We start from the raw sequence: 24,951 nt of genomic DNA on the forward strand, positions 1-24,951 counted from the left end.
GGACAAGGGTTTTATACGCCCTAGTATATCTCCATGGGGAGCACCGATTTTATTTGTGAAAAAGAAAGACGGTACACTTCGGTTATGTATCGATTACCAACAGCTTAACAGAATGACCATTAAGAACAAGTATCCGTTACCGAGGATTGATGATCTTTTCGATCAATTACAGGGAGCTACAATGTTTTTCAAGGTTGATCTAAGGTCTGGGTATCATCAGTTGAGGATTAAAGAACAGGATGTACCCAAGACAGCGTTCAGGACTCGATACGGTCATTATGAGTTCTTGGTCATGCCTTTCGGGTTAACTAACGCACCGGCAGCTTTTATGGATCTCATGAATAGGGTGTTCCACCCTTACTTGGACAAGTTTGTTATTGTGTTCATTGATGACATATTGGTTTACTCGAGAGATAATGATGAGCACGCTGCCCACTTGCTTATAGTATTACAAACTTTGAGGGAAAGACAGTTGTATGCAAAGTTTTCGAAGTATGAGTTTTGGTTACAGGAAGTGGTATTCTTGGGACACGTAGTATCGAGAACTGGAATATATGTTGATCCTAAGAAAGTAGAGGCAATTTTACAATGGGAGCAACCTAAGACAGTGACGGAGATTCGTAGTTTCCTCGGATTAGCCGGTTATTATCGGAGGTTTGTTCAGGGGTTTTCCTTAATAGCAGCTCCTTTAACCCGTCTAACTCGTAAGGGAGCTAAGTTTGTGTGGGATGATGTTTGTGAGAATCGATTTCAAGAGCTAAAGAACCGGTTAACCTCCGCTCCCGTTTTAACACTTCCTGTTAATGGTAAGGGATTTGTAGTATATAGTGATGCCTCAAAGTTGGGGTTGGGGTGCGTATTGATGCAGGATGAAAAAGTTGTGGCTTATGCTTCTAGACAGCTAAAGAGGCATGAAGCAAATTACCCTACCCATGATTTAGAGTTAGCCGCAGTGGTGTTTGCTTTAAAAATCTAGAGGCATTACTTGTATGGTGAGCATTGTCGGATATTTACGGATCATAAGAGTTTAAAATATTTGCTCACCCAAAAGGAGCTTAATTTGAGGCAAAGGCGATGGTTGGAGTTGATAAAAGATTATGACTTGGTGATAGACTATCATCCGGGAAAGGTGAACGTTGTAGCTGATGCCTTAAGTCATAAGTCTTCATCGTCTTTAGCAGCACTTCAGAGTTGTTATTTTCCAACATTAATAGAGATGAAATCTCTTGGGGTCTAGTTGAGAAATGGTGAGGATGGATCCTTATTAGCAAACTTCATTGTGCGACCTTCGTTACTTAATCAGATCAAGGACATTCAGAGGTCTGATGATGAGTTAAGAAAAGAAATTCAAAAACTGACCAATGGAGGAGTTAGTGAGTTCAGATTTGGAGAGGATAACGTCTTGATGTTTAAAGATCGAGTTTGTGTTCCTGAGGGAAACCAGTTGAGACAGGCGATCATGGAAGAAGCTCATTCATCTGCTTATGCATTACATCCCGAAAGCACCAAGATGTATAGGACTATCAAGGAGAATTATTGGTGGCCGGGTATGAAGCGAGACGTAGCAGAATTCGTAGCAAAGTGTCTCGTATGTCAGCAAGTTAAGGCGGAGCATCAGAGGCCAGCAGGTACACTTCAGTCTTTACCTGTTCCCAAGTGGAAATGGGAGCATGTAACTATGGATTTTGTTTTGGGATTGCCGCGGACACAGAGGGGAAAGGATGAGATTTGGGTGATCGTAGATCGGTTGACTAAGTCCGCTCACTTTTTAGCTGTCCATAGTACATACTCTATTGAGAAGCTGGCTCAGCTCTATATAGATGAGATTGTGAGGCTGCATGGAGTTCCTGTTTCTATAGTGTCAGACCGAGATCCTCGATTCACTTCTCGATTTTGGCCGAAATTTCAAGAAGCTCTTGGAACCAAATTGAAATTTAGCACTGCTTTTCACCCACAAACGGATGGTCAGTCAGAAAGGACTATCCAGACTTTGGAGGATATGTTACGGGCTTGTGTCATTGACTTTATTGGGAGTTGGGACAGACATTTGCCATTGGTGGAATTTGCTTACAATAATAGCTTTCAGTCTAGCATTGGTATGGCACCGTACGAATCTTTATATGGAAGAAAATGTCGTACTCCACTCTGTTGGGATGAAGTAGGTGAAAGGAAGTTAGTGAGTGTGGAATTGATCGAGCTAACTAATGACAAGATCAAGGTTATACGAGAGAGACTAAAGGTAGCCCAGGATAGGCAGAAGAGCTATGCAGATAAACGGAGAAAAGACTTGGAGTTTGAGATCGATGATAAAGTTTTTCTTAAGGTTTCTCCTTGGAAAGGTAATAATTTGAATACTTTGAAGTATTAAATCTTATTGATTATACTATCATGATAAATTATGGTGTTTTATTGGATAATGAAAGGTGTGATTCGATTTGCGAAGAGAGGAAAGCTCAACCCGAGATATATTGGACCATTCCGAATAATTGAAAGGATTGGACCAGTGGCTTATCGGTTAGAATTACCTCCAGAGTTAGATCGGATCCACAACGTTTTCCATGTCTCCATGCTTAAGAAATATGTACCAGATCCCTCTCACGTCCTCGAAGCATCTCCGATCGAGTTGCATGACGATTTGAAGTTCGAGGTACAACCTGTGAGTATCTTGGATCGAAAGGATCGAATACTGAGAAACAAGAGTATTTCAATGGTCAAAGTGTTGTGAAAAAGTGCTCGAATGGAGGAAATGACATGGGAAGTAGAGCATCAGATGAGGAACCAATACCCGCATCTATTTGTCGAATCTGGTAAGTGAAATTTTGAGGTCAAAATTTTATTTTAAGGGGGGTAGAATTGTAAAACCCGACCCTATAAATACATGTCATGACATACATGCATTGACTAACATGTTATTACGCTAAAAAAGCACCTAAGAATAGACGAAACCCGATATTGTACCTAACAGTACACTTAAATTGATTTAACCTCGAACTAGTTCAAATAGGAATTGTAGGATGAAATTTAATATTTTATAGTCCATGAATGACTAAAAATGATTGTTCGGAGTTCGAGGGTTCATTTGGGGTAAACTTAGAAATTTTGATATTCAAGGGTAAAATCGTCATTTTGCCACCTAAGATAATAATTTGATCATGGAGTGAAATTTTTTATCAAGATTAACTATTTGGAGTATAATTTAATGATAAGAAGTGAAAAATTTTAATTCTGGTGATTTTTGGAGTGTAGGGGCAAAATCGTAATGCTGCCACCCATGGACAAATTTTGAGATTTTGAGAGAATTTAGATCAAATTTGACAAATTGGAGAATGGTATGAGTATAAGGGGTGAAAAATATGTCTATGGGCAATTTTTCAATTTTTGGGGCAAAAATGTAATTTTTGACTTTTACGGGGGCAAAAGTGTAAATTACAAAAATTACTCCACTGAGACTTTGGATGAGTCTGAGAATTTTATCTAAGCTATGAATATATGAGACAAGTGTATGGTGAAAATTTGGAAACAAATGGATTAAATTTTAAAAATGGGCCAATGAGAAAGTGACACGAGGCATTTTTTTTAATGAAATAATATTATTTTAATGAAAAGTCAGCCATTTAAACCCAAATTTTGAGTGTTGGCCGGCCATAAGGAAGAAAAAGAGAGGAAATAGAGAGGAAAGGAAGAAAAAAAGAAAAACCAAAGAGAAACAAGAAAATTCAAAGAGAAATTCGCGATTTTCGACCGTTTACGCGTCTAACGGTAAGATTTTTTGATTTTAGCTTGATTTCTACCTTTCCTATGCCTTTATTTCCATTTAGCATGCTTGAGGAGAGAGATCAAAAAGTGATATCAAGGGCTGGACGAAATTCTAGGGGAGAGAAATTGAAATTTTTAGGTTTTGATTTTTAGTTAAATTGATAGTTTTAGTTAGTTAAATGTGTTTAGAAATTAAATTGGGTAAGAAATCATTAAATTTTCACAATACCCACTCTTGGCTGGATGCTCAATGCTGTGCAATGATAATGAATTGATTTTATTCTAAGGAAAATGAAGAGAAAATGATGAAAAACGATTAAACGTGATAGAAAAACAAAGTAGAAAATTTACCGAGTTAATGTCCCATTTTTGGCCGAATTTTTCAAGGAAGGGAGTGAGCTGATTTTGTTGTTTTTAGAAGGTTATTAGCTGATATTTAATGGTTAGAAATGTTGGAGAGAGAATGGGATGTTTTAGAGCTAAAATGGAGCTCGTTAGCAATTTATCGGGCAAAGTGCCAAAAATAGGTTAATACCGCATTTAAGCCGTTTTAGGCTATTGCATTTCATACCATGCATTAGTATAGGATTTAAGTTAATTATATAGTGATTTAGCATCAATGTGATGAATTGTGTAAATTTTTGTACTGTGTCTAGGAGGAGAGCCTTCCGAAAAAGGAAAAGAAGTCGTACCCGACGAGCAGTGATCGGGGCGCTTAGAAAGCTTTTAGTTTGTACAAACGGTGAGTAAACTTATTATTATTGTAAATTATCTAGAGTTTATTTTAAATGCCCTTTATGTATTTTATGAAATGAAAACGGGATTTTTGATGTTTTAAGAATAAATGTGATAAATAAAAATATATTGTATTGATTATGAAATTGAGTAATTTGAGGCTGTAAATTGACTTGAAAATTATATATTTTCCTAGGAATGGCTTATGAGAAATGAGTATATGTGGCTATATTTTGTGAGTGCATTTGGAAAATTTATGTAAGTTGATTTTACTATGCAGGCTGGATAAATAAATAAAAGCCACGTTATACTGTCGAAATTTTATTAAAATTGGTGGGTTAGTCACTACAGTGACTGGTTTTCGTGGACTGCCTATTAGAGGGGCACGGTAAACCCAGTTATATAGTTACTCCGGTTGTAAAGGCGAGGAGGGTAACTCCCGGGGTAGTATTAGAGCTCACTTCACGTCGAACGCCCACGTGAATGTGTAACTCGGCCAACGCCAAGGAACGGCTGGTTTTAAAAATAAAAATGTGTTTCACGTGTGAATATTTTAACACCCTTGGCGGACTCGGTTAGATGCCTCGACCAAGGTATCCCCGAGGATTAGTTTTGGCTTGAGCCTTGTTTTAATAAAAGACATAAGCCTTAACAACTATTTTGGTAAATTACAAATATTTTATGGTTTAAGAAATAAATTGAAAACATTATGAAATGGGTTGAAATTTGTTGTTTAAACTTGCCTCCATTTTACTCGCCTTTAGATATTTATCATAATGTCTGTTTACTCATTGGGATTGCAAAATCTCACCCAACTCCTTTCCACCCATTTCAGGTTCAGTATAGACTGTAGATAGCTGATCTCATCGAGGACTACCATTGGATCTGCATTTTCCAAATCGTAGGTTCACAGTCCTCTTTACTTTTGTTTATTCGGGGGCCCTTTTGTTATTGTAAATTAAATTAAATATTTTGGCTTACTGTATTTCAGTATGTATAAATTTATTTAGCTTTTACGCTATAAAAAGTATTCACGTATAACTCTATAAATATTGTTTTATAAGAAAATAGAATATTTCCCTTAATATTTCTTTTATTTTCTTATTATATTCAAATAACTGTAATTTCGTTTTAAATGAAGATTTTAGACTTTTAAACTCATTTTGAATATGAATTATGTATTTTGTACTTGTATATTACGTTTTAGCTAGTTTTGAAATTTTTGAGAAAAAATGACCAAAATACCCCTGTGTGACGAAAATTTTATTTTGATTGTTTTTGATCTAAAATAGTATATATTCTCTAAAAACTCGATATTTAACAATGATTGCTCACAGGAAAGGAAAGAAACTGATATGTAAGCCTTGCGGGGTTCTGGTTGGCATTCCGGATAATGAGTGTCAATCGGGACGTCGCGGCGATTGTCATGGGCTTGAGGCAGGTTCTGGGTCGTGACAGATTGTATGCTAGGAGAGTCCCGAAAAATTTACAAAAGACGGTATTGTACCTTGAGGTACAACAAAGTTGATTTAATCCTCGAATTAGATCAAATAGGAATTTTAAGGTGAAATTAAGAGTGTCACAGTCCAAGGATGACTCAAAATGGTAATTTGGAGTTTGAGGATCAATTTGGAGTCGAATCGAAATTTTCACTATCTAGGGGCAAAATGGTCATTTGCCACTTGGGGACAAAATGAGAATTTTAGAAAAGATTTTTTTGACCCCATTTGACTTATTGGAGTATAATTTGACTTATTGGAGTATGATTTGAGGTTTAGAAGTGAAACATTTTAATTTCGGTATAATTTTGAGTAAAAGGGTAAAATGGTAATTTTGCCACTCCATGGGCAAAATGGTAATTTTCCACCACTAGGATATTTTTCCAGCACATGGTCTTCCTTTATCCTCATTTTTGACCTTTGACTAATCATGTGGTGGAGATAAAATGTTTAAATTTTTAAAATTTTAAAAATAGACCAATAAGAAAATGCCATGTGTCAAGCTTAGGATAATTTAATATTTAACTTAAAAATCAGCATAAATCAGCCCATTATTCTCCAAATATTTGGCCAAGCAAGGAAGAGAGAGAAAGAGAGGAAGAACAAACCCTAGGTGAGGAATTTCAAGAGAAAAAGTGTGGAAAATCAAGGAAAACAAGTGAAAAAGGTAGGATTTTTCAACTTAAGCTTGAAATCTATTTTCCTTAAGCATTTCTCCTTATTTTTCATGCTTAAATTACATGTTTTTATGATGAATTGTTGGCTGATCAAAATGGATTAGGAGAGAGAAAGTTTTTAGATTAATTTGATTTTAAGTTATGTTAGTGTTTTTAGTTAGTTTAGCATATTTAGAAACAAAACAACAAGAAAAGAATTTATTTTCTCCAACAACCATTAATGGCCGAATTTACCATGTATGAGTGAGGATGAGTTTGATTTTTATTCTAGGAGAATTGGTTAAGAAATGATGAATTATGAGCCTAGAAAAATAATGGAAAATTTTGGAGCAAAAATACGAATTTTTACCCATTATGGGTATTTTCGTAATTTGCTATCGAGACTGATAATTTGCACCACACTGAGGGACATTAAGTCAATTTGGGTGCAATTGAGGTATAGAAACTAAAAAAAATTAATTTGGGATTAAATTGGACGCGTTAGTAATTTAATCGGGTGATAAGACGAATTAGGCCAATATCGAGTTTAGATAGTTACCAGTGCATTTTTGCATTCCATATTATGCATTAATAGTCTAAATTAGTTTAATTTCAATTTTGTACCAATGTAGTGAATTTCTCGATTTTGTACTATGTCAAGGTGGTGAGTCCTCCGATAAAGGCAAGGAAATTGCATCCGAGGACCAATAGATAGAGTGCGTCGAAAGTCTGCATTCTAGACATTTTGAGTAAACTTACTGTCATTTTAATTATCTATGGTGGTTTTTAGATGATTTCATGAATTCTATGGAAAAAGGAATTTAAAAAGGTAAATTTTCATATTTTATGAATAAATGTGTTTCAATGAAATTAAATTATAAATTGTTTTGAAATTAATAGTGATTTTGAAAAATAGAGTACACGGAGACTGTTAATTGTGACAATTTGATTGTTTAAATTGATTAGCTTATGATAAATCGGGCATGATTGGCTAGTTGACAATTTTATTGAAATGTGAATTGTTTGGTTGCCTTGAAAGACTGTGAATTACAAAATTGCCATATCATGTTATTGAGTTTTATTGTATGGTGGATTATATATATTAATTAATCACTGCAGTAGAGGGTTTTTGTGGACCAGCCTTTTAGAGGGGCACGGTAAACCCCATTATATTCTTACCTCGAACAGAGAGGCGCGTAAGGCATCTCCTGGGGTAAAGCTTAGGGTTCACTTCACGCCAAACCACCACGTGAGGGGAAACTCAGCCAACGTCAAGGAATGGCTATGTTTTCAAAACAAAAACATGATTTATGTGAAATGTGAATTTTAATAGCCTTGGCGGTCTCGGTAGGATGCCTAGGCCAAGGTGTCCCCGAGAATGGATTTATGGCACAAGCCTAGTTTTTATGAGATTCATAAGCCTCTTTACATATTTTAAATTAAATGTATTTTTATGCTGTGACCTAGTTTACGATGATTTATTTTATTGTCTCCATGTACTCAACTTTAGATATTTATAATGATGTCTGTTTACTCATTGGGATTTTATAATCCCACCACCCTCCTTTCGACCCATTTCAGGTTCAGTATAGGCTGTAGGTAGCTGATCTCATCGAGGACTACCGTTGGATCTGCATTTTCCAAACCGTAGGTTCACAGTCTTCTTTACTTTTGTTTATTCGGGAGCCCTCTTGTTATTGTAAATTAAATTAAATATTTTGGCTCACTGTATTTCAGTATGTATAAATTTATTTAGCTTTTACGCTATAAAAATTATTCACGTATAACTCTATAAATATTGTTTTATAAGAAAATAGAATATTTTACTTAATATTTTTTTTATTTTCTTATTATATTCAAATAACCGTAATTTCGTTTTAAATGAAGATTTTAGACTTTTAAACTTATTTTGAATATGAATTATGTGTTTTGTACTTGTACATTACGTTTTAACCAGTTTCGAAATTTTTTAGAAAAATGACCAAAATACCCTTGTGAGACGAAAATTAATATTTTATTTATTTTTAGTTAGAAACAGTTTAAAATCTTTTAGAACACGATATTTGACAATGGTTGCTCACAAGGGAAATGAGAAACTGATAGTAAAACCTTGCGGGGTTTCAGGTTGACATTTCAGGCAATGAGTGTCTACCAGGACACCGCGACGGTTGTCACGGGCTCGAGGGGAGTACCGGGTCAGAAATGTCCTTATAAAATTTCTTGTTAAATCTATTTTAAGTGTTAAATCTATTTTAAGGGAAATGAGAAACTGATAGTAAAGCCTTGCGGGGTTTCGGGTTGACATTCCGGGCAATGAGTGTCTACCGGGACACCGCGGCAGTTGTCACGGGCTCGAGGGGAGTACCGGGTCGAAAATGTCCTTATAAAATTTCTTGTTTTATTTTATGAAAGTTTATTATATCATTATATGAATTATATTAACTATATAAATATAGTTATGAACTTTCATAAAAGAAAACACTATATACATATATGTATAATTATAAAATTTGTATAACTAATAACTAATTGTGAACAATATATTACAAAAACTAAGGTAATAACTAATAAAGTTATTAACTATAATCATAGAAATAAATTTTATTATAATCTCACTACCAAAATAGATATATGTATATCATAATTAATACATATATAACTATAAAGTTATATATACATAGGTATAATAATTATAACATATTAATATATATCTAGGATTTTAATATTATATATATTATGTTTATATATATATATATATATATATATATATTAACTTAAAAAATTATATCATTTAAAATAGATAACTTGTAATTTCATATTAATACAAGTATAAATAAATATACATATATATATATATATATATTCTATTGCTATGATTCAAAATTTGTATACATATAATAAATTAATATATTTTAGATATATTATATAATAAGTTTACTATATATATTAGCTTTTTTAATTTATATTAACTAATATTAGTACGTACCTAAAGTATTATTAGTTTTTGTTTAATAAATTATTAGATTTTATCATTTTTATAAAATTAAAATGTTATTATGTTATTTTTATAATTTTTTTAATTTTATAACATTATTGAATTTGAAATTATTAATTTATAATTCATGTTTTGAAAATATATAAAAATAATAAGAAAAGAAAAACATATTAAAATTTTTAATATTATAAAACTCGTTATGTCACGACCCGAAACTCCCATCGAGCCCGAGACAACCGTCGCGACGTCCCGATAGGCACTAATTACCCCGAATGCCGATCGAAACCCCGCAAGGCTCAGCATCAGCTTCCGCATCTCATTGGTGAGCGACAGTTATTAAATCTCGCATTTCAAGAAATCATAAGTCATTTCCAAATTAAAATAATAAAATATTATTTTCTAGCTCACAGAGGGATTTTCGTCATTTTTTTTTCGAAAATACCGAAACCCGCCAAAAACATGGTGTAAAAGCTAAATATGTTCATATATACTTTAAATCAGATAACTAAAGTATAAAATTACTTTTACAGTGACACGTGGGCCCCCAACTGACCAAGAAGGTGTAGGGCTACGAACCCTTACTTTCTAGGATGCAACTCCGAGATTAATTCTCGTCTTAATCAACTATCAACAAACTGTCTTGAGCCTAAAAATTGGATAGGAAGAGGGGTGAGATTACATAATCCCAGTGAGTAAACAATTACCATCAAAAACATCTAAAGCCGAGTAGATGGAGATAATATAAAAACGTTATATCTCAATAATGTTAATAACGCAAAATTCGTTTCAATCTATACCAAACATTTTCTTTTCATCAAAATTTCTCGGGTTATAAATTTCTTAAACTTGGTCCCTACCAGAATCATTCTCATGAGTACCTTCGTCAAGGTATCCCACTAAGACTGCCAAAGCTGTTAAATGTCTCACACCCATAAACATATTTTCGCATCTGACACACAACCGTTCCTTGGCATTGACTAAGTCTCACTCTCACTTGGTGGCCCGAACGTAAGGTGCACTCAAATCTTACCTCAGGAGATACTTCATCCAACATCTCCCCCCGGAGGTAAATATATAATTAGGTTGTCGTGCCCCTCTCATAGGTAGTCCACGGAAACCCCCACCACTGTAGTGACCATTTAACATACCACTAGACCCATAAAATTTTCAGTAGCATAATATGGTAAATAAAATTCAATCCAGTCTACCGAGACCAATCCAAAACTGTTCATATATTTGATGTCAACCCCAAAAATTTAGCCATCATGCTACCATAGTGTCATAAGCCACAATTTCAATAACATATAAAATCATAAATTCAACACAATCTCCATATACTCAATTTTCCCAAAACAATATTTGATTTCAAAACCAGTATAAATCTCATTTTTATTAAAAAACATTTTAATTGAAAAACATAATATTTTATAATTTAAACTCACCATTCAATAAAAGCATCAAACAAGTATAATTACTTTAAATATTTAAGACGATAAATTGTCCACTTACAGTTCTAGGAGTCGATGTACTCCTAATCCTAATCTTCAAGCACAATCTATGTACTTTTACTAATGTAATTTGCTCACCACCTATCCACAATGTACAATACATAATTCAACACATTAATGCTTGACCATTATAAAATCAATTCAGGCTCGATGTATATGCATGATATGATATGCAACTTATCCGACCACCGCTTAAATGCAGTGTTGACCTAATTCGGCCTATTACCCGATTAAATGACAATTGTGTCCGATTTGGCTCCAAATTGCTCCATTTCATTTCTAGTACCTCAATTCACTGAACATTATTCAAATAACACCAATTTCAGCATCAAAACCCTCCCATTTCTTCAAGGAAAAATTCGGCCATTACAGTACACTAACACCGTGATTTTTCCTACTTAATTTTCTCACCATTATTGTCAAACCCTATTCTATAAAATAATTATGACGTCATTTACATGCTCAATAGAATGTTTGCATGTTTAGGAAGTTCGAGGAATCGTTAAAAGACGATATTGCCCCTAATGGTACCATTAAGTTGATTAAGCCTCAAACTAGTTCAAATAGGAATTTTGAGGTGAAATTAAGAGTTTCACAGTTCAGGGATGACTCGAAATGGTAATTTGGAGTTCAAGGATCAATTTAGAGTCAAACCGAAATTTTTACTATCTAGGGGCAAAATGGTCATTTGCCACCTGACGACAAAATGGAAATTTTGAGAAAAGCTTTTTTTGGCCCCATTTAACTTATTGGAGTATGATTTGAGTATTGGAGTATAATTTGAGGGTTTGGCAGTGAAAAAGTTTAATTTCGGTTATTACTGGAGTGTATGGGCAAAATCGTAATTTTTTCATCTACGGATAAAATTTGAGATTTTGAGAGACTTTAGATCAAATTTGACAAATTAGAGAATGGTATGAGTATAAGGGATGAAAAATATGTCTATGGGCAATTTTTCAGTTTTTGGGGTAAAAATGTAATTTTTTACTTTTACAGGGGCAAAAGTGTAAATTTCAAAAATTACTCCACCAAGACTTTGGATAAGTCTGAGAATTTTATCTAAGCTATGGATATGTGGGACAAGTGTATGGTGAAAATTTGGAAATAAATGGATGGCTAGAATTTAAAGAATTAATAAAACAAAAAAATGAAAAAAATAATATTATATTATTTTAGCCTTTAAAAATGTCAAAATTCTAGAATTCTCATCTTCTTCAGCTGTCCAAACCAGGAGAGAAAAAGGGGGAAAAGAAATAAGAACCCTAGCTGAAAAAATTTGGGGAAAATCAAGAGAAATCAAGAAATCAAGCATTAAAAAGGTAAATTTCATTTATTTTCCTTGTGATTTTCACTACCCATGCATTTTTTTCTCATTTCCATGCAAAATTAGAAAGTGGGTATGGACACCCATGCTGGCCAAACCTCCATGGATGAGTTTTGAACTTGAGTTTTGGTTGATTTTAATTGAATTAAGTGATTTTAGTTAGGTTATATTGAAATATAACAAAAATAAGCTAGAGAAATAATTTTCTCCCATTGAAACCCATTATGCCGAATTTTCTAGGAGAATATTGGCTGCTGATCTTGATGTTTATTTGAGGAATTATGATGAATAATGATGAATTATGAGCCCAGAAAAATAATGGAAATTTTCAGAGCAAAAATATGAATTTTTACCCACTATGGGTATTTTCGTAATTTACTACTGGGACTGATAATTTGCACCACACTGAGGAACATTAAGTCAATTTGGGTGCAATTGATGTATAGAAATTGAAAAAAATTAATTTGGAGTTTAAACGGACGCGTATATCGATTTATCGGGTAAAAGACCGAAATAGGCTAACATCTCGTTTAGGCAAAATTTAGACATTTTGCATTTCATATCATGCATTAGTAGTATAAATTAGTTTATTTTTGTTTAGTACCAAAGTAGTAAACCTCTTAATTGTGCAATTTGTCAAGGTGACGAATCCTCTAGCAAGGGCAAAGAAATCGCACTAGAGGAGTAATAGTTGGAGTACCCGAATTTAGTTTTCAGAAACTGTGAGTGAACTTATTATCATCTTAATTATCTAGAGTAGTTTTATACAATTGTGTAATTTTATGAAAAATGGGTTTAAATGGTAAATTGTTATGTTTTAAGAGAAATTGTGATTTATTAAAATGATTTTATAAATTTTCTGAAAAATCGAATATTGGTTTTGAAAATAGAGGAATTGGAGACTACCTGCTTGTGTTGTAAATTTATGGTTTTAAATTGAATGGCTTATGACAATAAATGAGCATGAATGGCTAAACTGATTTTGGTGTTAGAATTATTTGTACTGTGTATTTAGCCTTGAGAGGTTAGGTTGCGATAAATTACCATGTCATGCAGAAAAAGATTTTATAAATCAGGTGGTAGATAAAAGATTAGCTATGCAGTGGTGGGGGGTTCCGTGGGCCAGCCTATTAGAGGGGCATGGTAAACTCCTTTATATTTTCACCTCGGTCGTAGAGGCGCGTAGGGTATCTCCTGAGGTGGGCTTTTTGAGTGCACTTCATGTGGACCACCACGTGAGAGTGAGACTCAGCCAACGCCAAGGAACGGCTATGTTTCAAAATAAAAATATGATTTATGCGAAATATGAATTTTTAACAACCTTGGCGGGCTCGATTGGATACCCTTGGTCCAGGTGTCACCGAGTACAGGATTTGGCATGAGGCAAGTTTTGAGTAATTCACGAGCCATATTGATTATTTGGTTGAAATGAATATTCGTGATGTGAAAAATTTACTGAAGTTAATTATTTTTTAATTGTTTCCATTTACTCGTCTTTAGATAGTTTAGATGGTGTCTGTTTACTCATTGAGATTTTATAATCTCACCACCCTCAATTCCCCACACTTCAGGTTCGGGATAACCGATAGATAGCCGATTGCATTAAGGACTTCAGTTAGCCTTGCATCGACAAAATTGTAGGTTCACACTCACATCTTATTAGTTAGTTGGGGGCCCACGTGTCATTGTAAAAGTAATTTTATACTTTAGTTATTTGATTTAAAGTATGTATGAACATATTTAGCTTTTACACCATGTTTTTGGCGGGTTTTGGTGTTTTCAAAAAAAAGAACGACGAAAATGCCCCTATGAGCCAGAAAATAATATTTTATTGTTTTGATTTGGAAAAGACTTATGATTTCTTGAAATGCGAGATTTAATAACTGTAGCTCACCGGAGAGATGCGAAAGCTGATGCTAAGCCTTGCGGGGTTTTGATCGGCATTCGGGGTAATTAGTGCCTATCGGGACGTCGCGACGATTGTCATGGGCCCGATGGGGAGTTTCGGGTCGTGACAATTATTCATCATTTTCTAAGCTATTTCTCTTGAAATAATAACAATCCATCACCCACACACATCAAGGAAGATTCGGCCAATGAAGATTCATGGGAAAAATGGATTCTTTTCTTATTGTTTTGCTTCTAAATATGCTAAACTAACCTTAATCACTAACATAACTTAAAATCAAACAATTCCAACTTCATTCTCTCTCCATAACCATTTTGACCAGCCATGAATTCATCATGAAAACATGTAATTTAAGCATGGAAAATAAGAAGAAATGCTTAAGGAAAATAGGTTTCAAGTTTAAATTGAAAAATCCTACCTTTTTCACTTGTTTTCCTTGATTTCTCACACTTTTTCTCTTGAAATCCTCCACCTAGGGTTTGTTCTTGTTTTTCCTTTCTTTCCTTTTGTCTTGGCCGAATATGGAGAAGAAGAATGGGATAAATATGGGCTGATTTTAATAGAAAATAATAAAATATCTTTACTTGACACATGGCATGTTTCCATTGGTCCATTTTTAAAACTTTAAAAATTTTAAACCTTTTATCTCCATCACATGATTAGTCAAAGGTCAAAATGAGGATAAGTGAAGACCACGTGCTGGACAAATGTTCTGGTGGTGAAAAATTACTGATTTGCCCCCGAAGTGACAAAATTACCATTTCGCCCCTATTCTCCAAATTATATCGAAAATTAAAAATTTTCACTTCTAGTCCTCAAATCATACTCCAATACTCAAATCATACTTCAATAAGTCAAATGGGGCCAAAAATCTTTTCTAAAATTCTCATTTTGTCCCCAGGTGGCAAATGACCATTTTACCCGTAGATAGTGAAAATTTCGGTTTGACTCCAAATTGATCCTCGAACTCTGAATCACCATTTTGAGTTATCCCTGAACTTTGAAACTCTTAATTTCACCTTAAAATTCCTATTTGAACTAGTTCGAGGCTTAATCGGCTTAATGGTACCATTAGGGGCAATATCGTCTTTTAACAATTTCTCGAACTTCCTAAAGATGCAAGCATTCTATGAAGCATGTAAATGACGTCGTAATTATTTTATAGAACAGGGTTTGACACTTTATATATATATATATATTTAATTTTATTAATATATTTCTTATAAAAGATTAATAAAATTTTTAATATATTTTCAATAAAAAATTTAACAAATAGTAATACCGACAGAATTTTCCAACGAAAAATTCGGTTGGAATATTTAGTGGGTTTTAATTTTTTTTGGCACCATAAACTTTTTGACGGATTTTCAACAGATTATTTTCCCGTTGGAAAATTTTGATTAAAATCTATTGGAAATTTCGTTAGAAAGTTTTGCAAGATTAAACTTTTATTGCACTAAAAAAATTTCCATAAGATTTCCAATGGAAATATTTCGTTGGAAAATTCTATTGGAAATCTATTGAAAATCCATCGAAAAAAATCAAATTAAAGTTTTGTTGGAAATTTGTTGGAAATTTCCAACGAAATTTTTTCAGTCGAAAAACCCTATTTTCTTGTAATGTGATTGCGTCAAATTCATAATCACTAGCAACTCTTCTAGACGCAAATTATTCAGATGACCACTGATAAGTATAATTATTCATCAACCAAAAGTACTTGAAAATAATGAAAATAAAGCTTGAATTAAGGCTAGCTTGATTAGTATTAATATTATCAAACAAAAATAAAAACACAACTCTCCGGCAACGACGCCAAAAACTTGTTATGCTTGCTAATTTATCTAGATAATTTGCTTTAAAACTTTTATCAAATTAGCAAAATATCATGCAAGTGTACATGGTTAAAAGGTAATATAATAGTGAGTGAGTTATCATCTCCATAGGGAATTGTATCTAAATTCTTGCTAATTACTAAAATTAGACAATCTAATCTTATCTAAGGAAATCTAATATGGAAATTAATTGAAAATGAAAAAAAATTAAAGTAGCAAGGCTAAATTAGTGAACTAAGCTAAAAAAAATGCAAGTAAATTGAGTTTGAAAACACTAGGGAAGTTGTCACGACCCGGTACTCCCCTAGAGCCCGTGACAACCGCCGCGGTGTCCCGGTAAACACTTATTGCCCGGAATGTCAACCCGAAACCCCGCAAGGCTTTACTATCAGTTTCTTTGTTCCCTTGTGAGCAACCATTGTCAAATATCGTGTTCTAAAAGATTTTAAGCTGTTTCCAACTTTAAACAAATAAAATATTAATTTTTCGTCTCACAGGGGTATTTTGATCATTTTTCTCAAAAATTTTGAAACTGGCTAAAACGTAATATACAAGTACAAAACACATAATTCATATTCAAAATGAGTTTAAAAGTCTAAAATCTTCATTTAAAACGAAATTATGGTTATTTGAATATAATAAGAAAATAAAAGAAATATTAAGTAAAATATTCTATTTTCTTATAAAACAATATTTATAGAGTTATACGTGAATAATTTTTATAGCTTAAAAGCTAAATAAATTTATACATACTTAAATATAGTAAGCCAAAATATTTAATTTAATTTACAATAACAAGAGTGCCCCCGAATAAACAAAAGTAAAGAGGACTATGAACCTACGGTTTGGAAAATGCAGATCTCACTGTAGTCCTCGATGAGATCAGCTATCTACAGTCTATACTGAACCTGAAATGGGTGGAAAGGAGGGTGGTGAGATTATAAAATCCCAATAAGTAAACAGACATCATCATAAACATCTAGAGTTGAGTACATGGAGACAATAAAGTAAATCATCATAAACTGGGTTATACAATTAGAATACATCTCGTTCAAAATACGTAAAAAGGCTTATGAATCTCATAAAAATCTAGGCTTGTGCCATAAATCCATTCTCGGGGATACCTTGGCCGAGGCATCCTACCGAGACTGCCAAGGCTATTAAAATTCACATTTCACATAAATCATGTTTTTGTTTTGAAAACATAGCCGTTCCTTGGCGTTGGCTGAGTTCCCCCTCACGTGGTGGTTTGGCGTGAAGTGAACCCTAAGCTTTACCCTAGGAGATGCCTTACGCGCCTCTCCATTCGAGGTAAGAATATAATGGGGTTTACCGTGCCCCTCTAAAAGGTTGGTCCACAGAAACCCCCTACTGTAGTGATTAATTAATATATAATCCACCATATAATAAAACTCAATAACATGATATGGCAATTTTGTAATTCGCAGTTTTTCAAGGTAACCAAACAATTCGCATTTCAATACAATTGCCAACTAGCCAATCATGCTCGATTTATCATAAGCCAGTTAATTTAAACAATCAAATTGCCACAATTAACAGTCTCCGTGTACTCTATTTTTCAAAATCACTATTAATTTCAAAACAATTTATAATTTAATTTCATTGAAACTCATTTATTCATAAAACATGAAAATTTATCTTTTTAAATTCCTTTTTCCATAGAATTCATGAAAGCATCTAAAAACCACCCTAGATAATTAAAATGACAGTAAGTTTACTCACAATGTCTAGAATGCAGACTTTCGAAGCACTCTGTCTACTGGTCCTCGGATACAATTTCCTTGCCTTTATCGGAGGACTCACCACCTTGCACAGTACAAAATCGAGAATTTCACCAAGTTGGTACTAAATCAAAATTAAACTAATTTCGACTACCAATGCATGATATTGGAATGCAAAAATGCACTGGTAACTATCTAAACCCGGTATTGGCCTAATTCGTCTTATCACCCGATTAAATTCCTAACGAGTCCGTTTAAACTCCAATTTAATTCTTTTCAGTTTCTATACCTCAATTGCACCCAAATTAACTTAATGTCCCTCAGTGTGGTGCAAATTATCAGTCCCAATAGCAAATTATGAAAATACCCCTAGTGGGTAAAAATTCGTATTTTTGCTCCGAAAATTTTCATTATTTTTCTAGGCTCATAATTCATTATTCCTTAACCAATTCTCCTAGAATAAAATCAAACTCATCCTCACTCACTACATGGTAAATTCAGCCATTAATGGTTGGGGGAGAAAATAAATTCTTTTCTTGTTGTTTTGTTTCTAGATATGCTAAACTAACTAAAAACACTAACATAAATTAAAATCAAATAAATCCAACAACTTTCTCTCTCCTAACCCATTTTTTTCAGAATTGAATTCATCATGAAAACATGTAATTTAATCATGGAAAATAAAGAGAAATGCTTGGGAATAAGAAAACTCAAGCTTAATAGAAAAAATCTCACATTTTTCACTTAATTTCCTTGAAAATTCACACTTTTTCTTTGATTTTCTCTCTCTAGGGTTTTGTTTTTGTTTTCTCTCTCTTCTTGCTGGTTTGGCCGGCCATGGGGTGGAAGATGAGCTGATTTTTGTGCCTTTTAAAAAGGAAAATAATAAATTAATAAAGACATGACACGTGGCATCATGTCATTGGTCTGTTTTTAAAATTTTAAAAATTTAAACATTTTATCTCCACCACATGATTAGTCAAGGGTAAAAGATGAAGATAAAGGAAGACCATGTGCTGGAAAAATATCCTGGTGGTGGAAAATTACAATTTTGCCCATGATGTGGCAAAATTACCATTTTACCCTTTTACTCCAAATTATACCGAAATTAAAATTTTTCACTTCTAAACCTCAAATCATACTCCAATAAGTCAAATTATACTCAAATAAGTCAAATGAGGCCAAAAAATTCTTTTCTAAAATTCTCATTTTGTCCCCAGGTGGCAAATGATCATTTTGCCCCTAGTTAGTGAAAATTCCGATTTGACTCCAAATTGATCCTCAAATTCCAAATTACCATTTTAAGTCATCCATGAACTGTGAAACTCTTAATCTCACCTTAAAATTCCTATTTGATCTAGTTCGAGGATTAAATAAACTTTATTGTACCTCTAGGTACAACACCGACTTTTGTAAATTTTTCGGGACTCTCCTAGCATGCAATCATGTTATCATCACATGTATGTCATGAATAGTATTTTATAAGGTCGGGCTTTATAGAAGTACTTAGGATTATGGTTTCAATTAATGCTTCATTTGGACTTAAGATTGACTAATTACCTATTTTTATGGAAAACTAATGCTAGCCTAGGATCCTTAAGCATGTACAATTCTCCATCTAGCTATTGTACAATGGCCTAACTTAATTTAATTCTCTATATGTCTATAGCTAATTAATTAAGCTAAGTTCTTTAAGTATAATTCTTATAAATTGACTGTATATGGTTAACAGGTGTATGTCTACCCTATTAACAAATCACCCAACTAATTCCTACTTGCAATGATCATATACTACCCAAACCATGATCTTTTTAGACTAACTTTATCAAGTATTATCTAAAAACTCATACACATCCTATGGGTGATCAGTCAATAAAATGAGAAATAAGTACAGATTTGAATAAACACTAAATATTCCATCAAAACAAGTAATAGTCAATCAAGCATCCAAACTATATAATAATATTCAGCATAATCCTAGAAAAAAAAGTTTAGCTTAACATTTCAATAGCTCATAATAAATTTAAGCAAAACTAAGCATTTACACAAGGAGATTTAAAAAGAGAAAATTAAGATAGTGAGAGAAAACTCTTTTGGTGTAGCTTTGTCAAGCTTTTCTTCAAGATTTTTCTTTTTCTTTTCTCCTTGTGGAAAGCTCCTTTTTGCCTCTGAAGTTGCTCCTCCAAATGCACCTTTTCAGCCCTAAAAAATTATTGTGTTTATGCCCATTTTGATGATTATTTGATGTAAAATCGAATGCCCAAAAACGTGCAGAATTATGTGTCGACATCTAGGTGCCCAAGGGCTGATGCCTAGGCACCCAAGGTTTTGTTTTGTGGCTTGTTTTAACATGCTAGATAGTACATTTGGCACCTAGGCACCGAAGCTTCTGAAAACACTGACTGTAGTCTATTACAATTAGTTAACTTCATCTACATTTTTTACCATGATCCCTTTTGAACTAAGTGAAATGCTAAACATCAAAGTTATAGCTCTTCCTCTTAGCTTTTCATAGGTCCAAGAATCGCGTTGATTAGAATTTTGTAGCTCAAGTTATGCCAAAATATTGCAGTATGTTCGAAGGCCTTACTTAAGTTAGTTGCACAATCCTTTGCCATTTAAGTTTCAAGTCTTTGCACATCCTTCAATATCAAAAAATAAATTAATTAGAGACTGAAATGAGAGATTTTAACAAGAAATTCATTGAAATAGCATAAATGATAAATGTCATTACATAAATTAAATTACCACTACTAAGCATAAAATTACTTATGGATTACTTAAAAATAGAGGACTTAGTTCAAGTTTAGGTTCCAAAAATGCATAAAATAACTCTATATAATAGAGTTATCAGTTGGCAATAATATAATCTTTGTAAACACATTTCAAAAAACCTAACGCATAATAAAAGCAAATTTATTCTCTAACTTTGTAAGCGACATTCTGTAAACATTAAGAATAATCAAACAAAATTTGTTATTTTGGGCAAGAAAATCAAAACCAAATATACACTCAAAATTAAAGTATTAACCGCTAGACTATAACCTTAGATTGAAACATTACTACCAAACACAAAAGAGAATTCTGAAAAGACAGCAGTAGAAATGCAGAACAATGATATTCTAAAACTAACCCACACCAACACGATTCAATATGCACCCACAAAAAACCTTACAAGAAAAGGTAGAAAGAACGAACAATAGAGCCGAAAGAGCAAGATGTACTGAAAGGATAAAACAATGGAATAAAAAAGCAAGGTAAAATGAAGACAAAAATCAATGCAAGAAATTTAAAAAAAAGCAAAAAATACAATAGAGGCAAACAATGGGTGAAAGACTTGGAAAAGATAGTTCTACATCGAACAGCAAAAATAAAACAAGAAAACTCATTTCAGCCACACACGTAGCCGATTCTACAATCAAAGGCAGTCGAAAGCTCTTTTCATGAGCTTCAACATTAATAGGCATGTTGAAAGGATATAATGGAACTGATAAATTCACTCGAAAAATCGATAAGTTTAACAATAAAAGCATCCTCTCTCCCTAAAACTAACGGAAACATGCATGATCCTTTTCATGAATTGCTCATTTTTCCTTGTAGCCCTACCCTCATGATAAACCCTTCGTATTTCCTTTTAGTCCAACAAGCCTTTCATAGTCCCTTTCAGCCAACAGGCCAAAGCTTAAAATTCTCTCCAAATTCAATTAAGCCCAACAGCCCTAAACCCCGTGCAAATCACAATTAATGTGGCACGCGTCGGAATAAAAAACGTGGACGAACTTAAAGCAAAAACGTGGCTTAACATATGAGCTCCTTTAGACCTTCCTAGTATAGATTATAGATTTTTATCATATTTTCATATTTAAACTTTATTAATTAATTCTTAATATTCGATTTATACGAGCCAAAAATAAATCTACAGTGGAAATGAGCGCGACCTTAAAAAGACTGAAACCGAAACGGACCGATCCGAACCCGCCAACACCGCCCGTTTGCAAATCAATCTGCAAGTTGCTAGCTTTCACTCAGTGACTACAAAAGCTGAAATGAGAAAGGAAACGGAGCTAATCAGCTACTAGGTCATTTATGGTCTCCCTTTGGAGATGAGAAGCATCACGCTACCACATTGTTGCTACTCCTCCGCAAACTGTAAGCGCACGACTGTCATCCTCATGGGCAAAAGCAATAAGTCCCCTTCTCCTCCTCCGGATAAGGTTTTCCATTTACTCCTATGGTTCCTTTGTTCTCTCTCTTTGTTTCAGCTCTAATTTCCAGTGCTATTCCTTTTCTGCTCTCTCTTTGGATTAATGGGTTTCGTTTACCATCACTAGGGTGGCCAAACAAATCATAGGCAAATACACCTCCTTCTAAATTGAGCCAGGATACGTGAATCACTTTTCACCACGCTTTTTCTCCTTTGAACTCGCTTGTTTGATAGTATTGGTGTATCGAGAGCACAGAACTATCAAATTATATACCACCAATTTTGATTGCACAATACCCATATCATATGCAGAATTTAATAAATTATGCGGGCTTGGATGGAGAGAGAGATACTTCTCTCATTGTATATCAACTAATTCAAGCAACTGTTAAGTCTTACCTAGCAGAACAATTTGGGAAAAAAAGTTTTGAGTAAATCAAGGCGTCCACTATTTGAGCTAAATAAATATGGTGAATTTTACTCCAAATTATTAAGATTATTTTATTTCTTTACGTTGCTTTGGACCATTGCCCTCCATTTTAGACTGCCTCTGACAAGCTTACCATTGATAGGGTCCTGAATCAGCTGCTCCAAGAATCACATCCAATGTCAAGCAGAACTTGCAGTTTTTAAAGTTGTGGAAGGTATGTTATTGGTTTGCTTCTAAGATATGTAAAATGCTATTTATTCTGTATCATTTTATCTTATCTGAGAAAAATCTCGTAGGAATATCAAAAGAGGAAATCTAGTGCACCTAAGCCTGCTACTAGTTACAGGAGAAAGAAGATGCAAAAGGAGGACCTTTCAGATGATACAGAACTTTATCGTGATCCTACAACAACTCTTTATTAGTAAGCACTGTCTTGGTTTCTTTCTATGGTCATTTTTGAATCAATCCACTTTTCAGCTTCTTGGTGCTAAAAGTTTTTACAGTACCAACCAGGGTTTAGATGATGCAGTCCCTGTCTTGCTCGTTGATGGTTACAATGTATGTGGCTATTGGATGAAGCTGAAGAAGCATTTTATGAAAGGAAGGCTTGACATTGCACGCCAAAAACTAATAGATGAGCTTGTAAATTTTAGTATGCTAAGAGGTTTGTACTTTGCATCTTCCGTTACTTGTCTGAAGTTATGGTTGTATCAGTTTCCTATAAAACCTTTGGGCAGGCCTGAGTGGAATGCTTATAAATATTTTGTATATGTTCTACTTCTTATTACCCCTTGGAATTCTCTGCATGATCATGATGCTTAACTATCTAAACACGTATAATTTAAAAAAAAAAAAAAAACTATCTAAACATGTAGCAAAAGTTAATATATGCACCAATTAGAAAATGGTAATGATCTCACCTTTGTGCTTCAGTACCTTATAACTTATTAAGGTGTTAATCAAGTTTGTTAGAATTGAAACTGAACCTTGGATCTGAATATAGAGTTACTTGATTAATGTAAGATGTTTTTGTGTATCCATTGTTGTTTTCTGATTTAATGTCCTAACTCTGTTATTTCTGAAATATTTTCAGAGGTTAAAGTTGTTGTTGTGTTTGATGCCATGATGTCTGGACTTCCTACACACAAGGAAAATTTTTCTGGGTACTGTATAATTCTGATTCTGTTATTGTCTAAATTAATTTCCATCTTTTTTTATTCTTTATGTTCATGACCAAGAATATATATATATGTATATATTATTTATGCTTAAACTTGCTTGTTTTGACTAGACTTGACAATTTTGGACAAGACCTGTTAACACTACATGAGAACGATATGGAGTTAAGCAAGTTTTGATTTAGGGTTACCATATTTTGTGTTTTAAATGTGTTGACATGTGTAAGGCTTGGCCATTTCGTGTCTTAAATGGGTTAAACCCGCTTAACTTGACATGTTTAGCCCATTTAATTAGTCATGTTATTGTGTCAATTCCTGTAATATGACCTGTTTAATCCATTTTTGATATTTATTTAAACAGGTTAATCGTGTTTAAATGGGTTTTACATGTCATATTCATGTTCAACAATCATGTTAATCATGTCATGTTGTGTAACATGTGTAATAAACATATCTGTGTACTTGTTTAGAATTTTGACCCGGTTAATTAATCATCTCGTGTTTGCGTTTACCCATATAACTGTTAATACTCTACTTAAACACGACATGATTATGACACAACAACACAAATTGCCAGGTCTGGTTTTGATAAACCAGTGAATCTTCCCCTTACATATGGATGAATTGTTATTTATTGACAGAGCTAGGTGAGCTATTATTTGAACCATTATAATTGCAATGATTTACTTGCTTGTTTCCACTGGAAAACTTCATTTTGGTTTTTTTTTTAAAATTAGGCCAACATATATTGTTTTCTACTTATTTGATCTTGCTGAAAACTCCATGCTTGAATGATGATGAATTACTTTGTTGCTAAATCCACAATTCTGCATGCTTACTAACTTTTTAAGTTTATCCTTGGTTAGTTTACCTTTCCTTCTGGTTTACTTCAGACTCTTAGCAAAATATTTTTTTAATTTATTGTACAATTTGTCCTATACTAATCCTATTCGAACATTGGCATGTCAGATGCTTTACATCATGTCTTGGGTCTACCTGTATTTCATTTTAATTTGGTGGCTGTACAAGAATTCATTACTCCACTTACTCCACCTTAAAGCTGAAATTGTATGCATAACTCCACCTTTTTCTTGTTTTTTATTTAAAAGAGATATTGAGACAACTCAAAAACTTGAACTTGCAGTCACTCATGTGATAGAGGTGTTACTCAGCCATTTAACTG

The 24,951-nt window shown here is 33.5% G+C and overlaps 1 protein-coding gene across 10 annotated transcripts in view; it reads left to right on the top strand.

The window, feature by feature from the left end:
- The first annotated feature begins 21,922 nt into the window (after positions 1-21,922).
- Positions 21,923-24,951, top strand: part of LOC18595646 (yacP-like NYN domain protein) — a 28,740-nt gene continuing 25,711 nt past the window's right edge. For 4 of the 10 annotated variants that reach the window (XM_018123426.2, XM_007023699.3, XM_007023701.3 and 1 more), the window contains exons 1-5: positions 21,929-22,170; positions 22,733-22,804; positions 22,887-23,011; positions 23,094-23,254; positions 23,684-23,753. In XM_018123426.2, the coding sequence (XP_017978915.2) occupies positions 22,060-22,170; positions 22,733-22,804; positions 22,887-23,011; positions 23,094-23,254; positions 23,684-23,753 (539 nt within the window). In that variant the 5' untranslated portion in view covers positions 21,929-22,059. Of the gene's footprint in view, positions 22,171-22,732; positions 22,805-22,886; positions 23,012-23,093; positions 23,255-23,683; positions 23,754-24,951 lie in introns of all 10 variants that reach the window. The other 6 variants (XM_018123428.2, XM_088807272.1, XM_088807275.1 and 3 more) reach the window with 4 other exon arrangements.

Source organism: Theobroma cacao, chromosome 6, assembly GCF_053813885.1.
Source record: "Theobroma cacao isolate CCN51 chromosome 6, ASM5381388v1, whole genome shotgun sequence".
Classification (NCBI taxonomy): domain Eukaryota; kingdom Viridiplantae; phylum Streptophyta; class Magnoliopsida; order Malvales; family Malvaceae; genus Theobroma; species Theobroma cacao.